This window comes from Amblyomma mixtum, chromosome 9, assembly GCF_055824585.1.
Source record: "Amblyomma mixtum isolate Tamu chromosome 9, ASM5582458v1, whole genome shotgun sequence".
Lineage (NCBI taxonomy): Eukaryota > Metazoa > Arthropoda > Arachnida > Ixodida > Ixodidae > Amblyomma > Amblyomma mixtum.
Genome location: NC_143020.1, coordinates 68,149,006 through 68,158,345, shown reverse-complemented (window position 1 = coordinate 68,158,345; position 9,340 = coordinate 68,149,006). Strand labels below are relative to the sequence as shown.

The 9,340-nt window shown below is 47.4% G+C and overlaps 1 protein-coding gene across 1 annotated transcript; it reads left to right on the top strand.

Moving 5' to 3' along the window:
* Nucleotides 1-1,762: 1,762 nt before the first annotated feature.
* LOC149329525 (TNF receptor-associated factor 6-like) lies at nucleotides 1,763-7,325 on the top strand. Its single transcript, XM_089562280.1, has 2 exons — nucleotides 1,763-2,085; nucleotides 5,769-7,325. Exons 1-2 carry the CDS (start codon nucleotides 1,798-1,800, stop codon nucleotides 6,876-6,878), a joined length of 1,398 nt encoding a protein of 465 aa, XP_089418406.1. The 5' UTR covers nucleotides 1,763-1,797; the 3' UTR covers nucleotides 6,879-7,325.
* Nucleotides 7,326-9,340: the final 2,015 nt, after the last annotated feature.

Genomic DNA, 9,340 nt, shown 5'->3' with positions numbered 1-9,340 from the left:
TGTATCTTGAGAGCGCCCGCGCGCCACTGGAGAGTGGCGTGTGAAACTCGTTGCAAGCCCGCGATGACACATCGCCTCTGTTTTATGTGAGTTTACTTCACACCATTGGACACCTTGCACGCTCTTTTACCGTGCGAAGCCCTCTGGCAGTCTCGCTGGCGCAGTGTTTTGTGTGAAAATGAAAATTGGTGTTTGTGGGAAGGAAATGGCGCAGTAGCTGTCTCGCATATCTGGGTGGACACCCGAACCGCGCCGTAATTGATGGGATAAAAGAGGGACTGAGGGAAGAAAGGAAGAAAGAGGTGGCGTAGTGGAGGGCTCCGCGACAATTTCGACCAACGGGGGATCATTAACGTGCACTGACATCGCGCAGCCCACGCGCGCTTTTTGCGTTCAGCCGCCATCGAAACGCGGCCGCCGCGGTCGGCTTCGATTCCGGGTTCTCCGGCTTGTACGATAAATTACGGCAGACACGACTGCATAGTAAAATGGCCTAGTAAGAACTGCAACAACAGACACCTTTGCCGTACCATGTACCGTGTTACCGTTGTCGTTACCGGAATACAGGAAGGCCACCCACCGCTGGTTCGCGCGCGCTGATTGGTCCCGATGCTGCAGGCGTGCGTGCAGCTGCCGGGTACCTGGCGCCATCTGGCGCCGTCAAGGCGATTTACGCATGCGCACTGGCTACGCGTGGGCTCCCGGTACTCCGGTTTCTCTAACACAGTACACGGTATGCTAAAAGTTGGTTTGGTTGCTTTATGGGGTTTAACGCCCCAAAGCTACTAAGGCTATGAGAGACGCCGTAGTGGTGCCTAATGGCAACACGGACGCGTTACCGTATTGGCAGAGCGGTAGTCCAGCTCTGATAAAACTCTATATTAGCTCTGAATGGATATATCTTTTTAATCTTGACTACGACTGCTTTAGTACAGAATTCAAGGCCGAATATATACAGCAGAAATCACTGTATTCTTGTGGACGAGCCATGACTGAAATGAATTCGCTGTAACGAACTCATTATTGGGCTTGTGTAACGCAATATCACTGTCACTACTATTTTTGCTTAGAAAGTTCTTTTCACCCTTGAAGTACAAGACGATCACACTTGAGTATTCTAGGAATTCATTCTATTGATACTAAAATAATTTCGTTTGCTGGCAACCTACTTTAAAAAATAGTTAATACAAACTAAAAACTTGCCACTTTCCTATCAACAAGTGTGAGGAAATGTCAATGCAAGGAGCGTTTATGAAGTTTCTCGTAAATGTTCTCTTAAGGACTTTGCCTTTTTTTCATCCCTCTAAAATGCGAAAGCGATGAGGCCCACATTGAGACAACTGATATGAAATTTCTTTACCAAACCCACTCATTGTGCTTTGCTAAGATAATGCGATATAAAAATTGGGCGTGATGAGATTTTTGAGATGCACCCAGCTGCAGCAACAATGTTAATCCAATGACACAGAATAAGTGCGCATGTAGTTGTGAAGTGCCAAACGACACTTATTTCTACGCTACTCTATTGCCTTTTTTCTTCAAAGAAAGAAACCGAGATTTCGATGGGTATGAACTGTTCTGGAAGAACGCTGAAAACCACGCGGCGGACGCAGAACTGATTGCCCAAGCCTAGCCAGTCGAAGACTGCGTGGAGCTATCAGGGTGAGGGTGCAGAGCCACGGTTTAGCGATTGTCGCCATGGCGACGGCTTAGAAACAGAGAGATAAGAGCGGCCTTTGGCGGGGTGCATCAGGATGTTCCATCAGTGCTCACTGCCGCGGGCGTGCGTGTCGAACGATGCCGCCTGGAAGTAGTACGCTGTACACGCTGGTCGGGTTTTCTCCGGAGCTCGATTGGAGGCCCCTGAGCTTTTGCAAGCCGCTGGCCCCGAACAGAGTGTGCGCCGCCTGCGGACTAGTGCGAAAGAAGACCGTGTTCCTACCATGCGTCCATGTACTGTGCGAATCTTGCTACGAGCACAGCACGCAGGAAGGCTCGCACGTCTGTCTGCTGGACGGCTACGAGTGCCAGCAAGAGGACGTCGAGTGGAGGGACTGCCCTGCAGATGAGATACTTCGAAGGGAGGTAAGCCAGGTGGAAAAATAAGTCAGAAAAAATGTCTGTAGGTTTTATTACTCGCTTCGTTGGAAGTTCGGAGCTTTGAGACATAACGTGGAAAGCACGCGACTTCTGTGTCACTAAAAATGGGACAAGTGACTCGTTTGGTCGTATGTGAGCGTAACCTCTAAGCCGTTTCGCACTTATTACTTTAGAGTACAGCCGAAGCTGCTTGAAAAGCAACACGGAAGTGAGTGCCGTTACGGAGAGCTTGCGCATTCTACCAATTTTAGCTGCGCGCTGAGTTGCGCATGCGCCTTTGACAACTGTTGCGCTTCTAAGAGCAGAGTTACTCCCGCATTCTCGCATGTGTCAGTTCAGCAACCATTATCACGCTTCGGTGCTTTTGCTCCGATTAAAATCCCGCGAAAATGTTTCGTAATCTTTGTGCCAGCTTTGCGGGCGGCGGTAGATATAACAATATTGTCTTGCACCTCGCGCGCATTGCGCAGTGCGTATGCAGTGAACGTCAGTGTATCAGATTTAGAAACGACGAGGGTTGCATGTGTCTGTGAACTCTGTGATCAAAAGAGAGATGTTTGCGGCAAACGAACCGCATGAGCGAAGCTTGAGAGGGGGCGTTTCTCTCGGCACTGAATGGCGATAACTGCGAACTACGCATGCCGATAAGTAATCTGGCTGCCTAGAGCGATGCGTATTCCGATATGCATGATAACGGCAATGCGTTATGCGATGTATGACAAAATAACGGCTCATCTTGAACTTTTGCATCGAATCACACTTTCATTGCTTTCAATGTTTCAGCTCAGAAAGGCGAAAAGCGATAGCCTCATTAGCTGCCTAGGCGAATAGCGCTGTCTTTCGCAATTTCAATAAGGGAAAGAACAATGGTGAACATTTATAGCCGGGGCAGACGCACGTCATGATAAATACGTCTGCCGCGTGACTCTTTTGATGTACAGGTGCGGCCATAGTAATACGGCGGACAGGAACGCTGCCAAAATTACGAAGAACTGGTTATGGGCGCTACATAGCTGTACCGTTTGGAACTATCTTCACTTGGGAGCGCAGACAGGGCTCGAGTGGGACGGACCCGCATTTTGCCGCATGCCTACCATCACCTCTTAACTGATATTCAGGTGACAGCAGCCGGTACTTCGTCGCTTCCATCAAAGAGCGGCTCACGCTGGGAACGGGCGCAGGACTGCCGTCTGGCACTGCGAGTTATCTAGCCCGCTCAGTGCCATCGCTTCCACGACGCTAAACTCAGCCCTACATCTAAACTGAATACATTTGGAGAAAGGCAATTACTGGCGGTGTTGCCCGAAAGAGCTCAGCCCCTTTCGAACACTGATAACTCCAGGGTTGCTGCCAAGAGGGGGCCACGGCGGCGGGCACTATCGCTGCGCGTGGAGAGCGAGTCGCTCTTTTCTGGCGGTTGTAGGTGGCGCTTATATGCGGTTTCTTTTGCAGAGCCTTCATGTGCTTTGTTTCTTCTAGTTTCGCCGCCTTTCGCGTGCTCCGAATTACTCTGGCCGCACCTCTACATGGTCGTCCACTCTTAGTACGAACAGGGCCCACAGTGGCCGCACATCGAAGCGAAGCGATGCATGCAGGCGCACAAGAGTCTCGAGGCGGTGCTTTGTGTCGTCTGCTACGTGGCGGCAGCACGATACAGGCTGCTCAAACGCTCTAGCAGGCGACACCAAGCCCCGCCTCCCGGCCTCTGTCTGCTTGCGTCACCGGATGAACCAGCAATTTTCTAAGAAATTTTCTAGCAATGCTCTCCGCCATTAGATCCCCCAGGAGGAGTTAAAATGATGTATTGAAGTAAAATAGATATTTTCGTGAAGTGTGATATTTCCTGCAGTAGGTCAAATTTGCAACTTCCCAATCGGGGTGGATTGCTTTGAGGGGTGAATAAGATATGGGGGGGGGGGGGGTCACTTCTTTGTGTCTTCCTCTTACCGCTATGGGCTCCTCTGAATGACCGCTTAAAGGTGCACTAAAGAGGAATCTGAAATCGTCTTTTTTTGCCGCATGAACTCCATCTACACTCTCTGAGTTCTTAGAAACTTCGAATTATTGTCCTGTGTGGCTGACTTCAATAATTTAAGTCGGATCAAACGTCTCGGCTGCCGCCTTTTTTTTTTATACCAACCTTTGAAAAGAGGAGTTAGCCAACGCGTCGAGTTCCTTTAGTCAGTCATGTGGCGGCTTTGCTTTCGCTTTTATATTGTTTTTGAGGTTTCCGCGAATAAATAGTTTCAATCAGAGGCTACATAGCTGCTAATTAGGCCCGCGGAAATAAAAATACGCGTGGACTCTTTGCTTTCGCCGACCACTACGTATCACTCCGCCGACGGCAGAGCGGCAAGCCGTCACGCGACTGGCTGAAAGGTACTCCACGCGTTGGCTGACTCCTCCTTTTTTCGTAGGGTAAATTAAAAAAAAATGGCGGAACCGCGACGTTTAATTCGACTTATTATTGAAATAGATCGCACAGGGCAGTAATTCGAAGTTTCTTAGAATGCTCAGAGCATGCAGATCAAATTCCGGCGGTAAAAAGACGAGTTCAGAATCCACTCTAGTGCACGTTTAATTCTTGCTTGCCAGCCTTGCACCACCAAGTTTTTTCTTTACACCTTCGCTTAAGTTTTTAGGAACATAATTTACGTGGGTCCAAGTAAATTAAATGTGCAGGAATGTACTTTCTCGCTCAAATGCGTGACAGAACCTCCACGTGCCTTTCACGATTGCGTTTAACCCCAGCTGAACCGAGCAGTGGCGAAGTCTGGAGTTTGCCGAAGCTGTTGCTGGTCTAAATGGCTCAAAAGGAAACGAGAAACTTTCTGTTTCTGAACACTGAAAATGATCCGTAAATGCCATAAAGGAAAGGCTGCAAACCTACAGTGTACTCAAAGTGCATCGAAATACCCCATAACTCCACAACGTGTAAGCTACTCAGAACTCACTGGTAAGGAGGAAAGAGAAAATAAGTAATACGCGCTCATTGTTTGCGAGATTAACGACGTTGTTCAGCCGCTCGTGAGACTGCATCTGGACTCAGTCAAGAGCTTGGGAAATGGCGGATTGGAGGCAGATATAAAAGGATAACACCTGGTAAAAACATTTACGTGGTTTAATTGAACAATAACCAGCAATAGCAATTCGCTATTCTATGATCCTATTTTGTGCGCTTGCATGGTTCGAGATTAAGGCATCCAGCTTCCCGTCGTCCGGCAGTTTGCTGCATGCATGTATTTATATGATGATAATCTCCTCATAATCGTCCTAAACATTCCGTAGTGAAATTGCGCGAGTTACATTGAATTCAGATAATTAATTGGTAGCATATTCATTATTCCGTGCCCCTTTTCCTAAATTTCACTTCACGCGACAGACCTGAAGCCATATTAGCAAAGTAGGTGGTGGAGCCGTTCTGAAGTTCCGCACTCAATCCTCAGGATGAAATACATAACAGCGAGCGGAACACATTTGTGTGCACCTATTAGCAGCACTATCTCCTGTCTGACGCACTCATCCGAGATCATTCAAAGTGTAAAAAAAAATCAGTACTATCATAGCAATGTTAACCCAGTACTTCCCACCCGTATGTAACATTCCTATACTCTATCGTTTAAGGTAAGAAATGAAATGGAAAAATACTGACGCCTTTATTCTTGCAGGTGGCGTGCTGGAACAAGCAGTATGGCTGCGAAACTGTGATCGCAGCTTCGGAGATATCCCGTCATTTCCAGCAGGACTGTGGACACCACTCTGTATCGTGCCCCAAGTGCTCTACCAGGATTCTATGCAGTGACGTAGGCTCGCATCTGAGATCAGACTGCTTGTCGCCTGGGAGGCGTGCTGAAATGGAAGACCCAGTACCACTCGGCTGCAAGGAGGACAAAGCGTGTTTCGAATCCTTCCGAGAGTCGTTTGAAAAACAGGCGAAAGAAATGAGGGAACTTCTTCAGCGAATGGTCGTTGGTAACGCCATGCACGATGACAGGATCAACGGAATATGTCAGGGCATAAACGCCGTGAAAGAAATTCTGGAACAAGAACTGGTGGCTCACAGACAGCAAACTCAAGACATGTTTAATGAGAAGATACGTGACCTCACCGTCTTTAAACAGGAAGCGGAAAAGATTTGGGACGCACAGGGCACTCAGATTAACGTTGTTTCAGCAAGCATCAACAGCCTTGAAAAAACGCTGAGAGATGAAGTTGTCAAAGCGACGAGCGGGACTGGAGACCATATGACACAGACTGTGACTGTCATGAAAGCTGAATTGAAGGAAAATAACGACAAGGCTCTCGACAAAATCAAAGAAGTCTTGCGTCACACTCAACTCTTGGTAGCGGTGTCCAACTTCACTGTACCAGGTGTTCGAGCACTCCAAGAAAAAGCTTTAAAGGATGGCTGGGCGGAATATAAGAGCGAGCAGGTCTACCTGCGAGGGTACCGCTTAACGCCTGGAATCCAACTCAGAAAAGACGGTGAATCTCTGAAGCTTTGCGCGTTGATGACCCTTTGCAAAGGTGACCTGGACGACTCTGTTACCTGGCCATTCCAGCACAAAGTTAGGCTGAGCATTGTGCACCCAAAAGACGGTTCGAAACGGGAGTACGAAGGGGAGCCAAAGCCTTGCATGGAATATTTCCAGAAGCCCACGCAGCTGCGTAACAGAGGTGTTTACTTCAATACTAACTCGCTCAGCCTCAGTGATCTTCTGAATAGCGGCTACGTTGAAAGCGACAATCTTCTGGTTCAGTTCGAGTTGCTGCCTTGACTTGAACTTGAGTAAGCACAGTAGCCACTCAGTTTATAGGAGCATGCACCACTGTTTAAAGTGTGTTGCTTGTGACTTGATAATCTAAATATCAATATCTCGTAAACTATGTATAAACTGGAAACATTTTGATTTCTCTTCTCTCATGCTACTGATTTTTGAGAAAAATAGAAATATGGTGCAGCTATTCTAGTGCGTTGGCACTGTCGCACTAACTTCTCTAAAGTTGTCTAGGTGACTATGGTAGAATGATATTGGGGCAAGACTTCCTCAATTTTACTCCTTGCAGAGGCGGCTCCAGTTGATTGGCGGCTCCGTTCCTCTATTCAAATTTCGTGCTGTCTAAAGAATATTTGAAATTTTCTCGTATGCGAATGCTGACTATTGTATTGCAGTGTATCGCAAAGCATGTGTCAAGAAAATAAAAATTTACGGATGATCACACGGCTTGCTGGAGCGAATTTCTGAGAGAAATAGGATTTTTAAATTTGCATTTATTCCTTTCGCACGTAGGAGAAATAATTTCCCTTACGTCCGGCGCAGTGTGTTTGGGTCAAGGGGCGTTTAGCTGTTTCCCAGCAATGCTTATGAACTTTAAAAAAAGATATCGTGGCGGTTGCTTTTGATTGTTTATATGAATTCTACCTGCGCAAACACGTCCGTTCATGGTAAAAGCAAACGAGGGACTGGTTTCTGACCTGTGATGGCGTTAATGTGGTCACGCGCGAGATTTGTTCGCATGATGCTGTCAGTCAATACCGGCGGGACGCAATGACGTGAGGCCGCCAGCGCTTTTCCAGTGCACTCGCGAACTTTTGGAACATCCCTTCCGCTGTACCGTCCCCTCTTACATGTGTTTGCTTTGGCAGCTATAGCTGCCCATCTTCCCCCTTCCCCGGCACACCGTGGCTCTTTGATCCTCCACATGACGAGCGGTCAGCAGTCATTTCACACCCCCACTCCCCTTCCGTACGACGTCTTCACTTTGTACTATCCGCAAGGAATGAAACGCGAACAAGACAACTGGGCACGAAACGCCAAATAAGAATATTTTATGCAGGGGAATCTATGTTCTTTAAACTTCGGAGGCACAAATAATCTTCTTGAGAAGTGTTATCAACCTCGCTTGCATTTCGTCTCTAGGAGCTAATACTATGGTGTTTTATGGCGTCACCTCAGTTTCCTTGTTCGCGTTTCATTAACTGCTGATAGTACACGTAATCATCCTCATCTCGCTCCACCCGAGGTGATTCCCTCCCCCTCTCCTGCACTATCAGAATCACTATCACCTCGCATTACAGGGCTAGCCACCAGAACAGCGCCTTTCCTTCTCCCCCGCGCTCACTTCAACGCTGAAGCGTTCACATCTCGGTGGAGACGCGATGATTTTGCGGAATGGCACATCTACTGCCGTCGCAGTGAAATATACTGCACGCGGTGTTCTTAGATACCTATTTCTCTCGGAATCCGGAAAAAGCGCCAGTATCGATTTATTGTTTTATGGAAAGCAGCCATGGGAATTATTTCAGCTACTAGCAGTGCGCTCAAGTAAATAAAGCGTAGGCACGTGCCCCCTCTCTTTATGATTGAAATGTTCATTCTCCTTGGAGGTAGTCACGTATGATTGCGGATGGGAGAGCCAACGCGCTCATCGGAGAGTGTCGGACGCTGGCCCCACAACTGCAAAGCAAAGCGCCAACTTTGGTCTCTATACTTACGACGGCGCCCGCCGGCCGCCACTGCGTTTCTATCTTTTTAGCTTTCATAATTTTGCTGCATTAACTGCTTCAAGTTCCGACTTTGAGTAGCTACTTACCTGAAAGAGCTTCCCTATGAACAAGTATACCACCCTTTTGGTGGTTTAGGGCTTAAAATACCAGATACGGACCCATGCCATCGAGAGCTGTTATAGCTTTTCATACCTACCGACAGCAAACATCTGAGAGTTGGTTAGTTACAGGAGTTGAGGTACAGGCTAGTTGGGTGATCAACATTCATCAACATTGGGTGTTTGATGAAACTGCTCAGTAAAACACTCTCCGGGGCATGTTGGTTCATAGCTGGCAAGAATAAAAGCGCAACAAGACGACACAAAGAAGGAGGAAAAACGACAGGACAGGCGCCTGTCCTGTCGTTTTTCCTCCTTCTTTGTGTCGTCTTGTTGCGCTTATATTCTTGCCAGTGATGAAACTGCGCAAGGGCGAGGTCGTAGACAGAAAAGGGCAGGTAACTTAGTTTATTTCAAAACAGATGTTAAAACACATGTTTTAGTTCAACACTCTCAAACTTCTTTCGGGAATAATGCGTATACTAAGTAGGAGCTCAAATAAAAAAAAGCACGATAATTAACACTTTATATGAAAGTACTATCTGCGCATTTGTACTTGAATGCGTAGCGCAACTATGAATTGGTAAATAAACCTTGAAAAAAATTGGCAGCGGTTTCACTCTGGTTAAACCTG

Coding starts and splice junctions, on each gene's coding strand:
- LOC149329525 (XM_089562280.1), top strand. CDS start 1,798: ATGCCGCCTGGAAGTAGTACGCTGTACACGCTGGTCGGGTTTTCTCCG. Junction 2,086..5,768: donor ATGAGATACTTCGAAGGGAG/GTAAGCCAGGTG, acceptor TTATTCTTGCAG/GTGGCGTGCTGGAACAAGCA.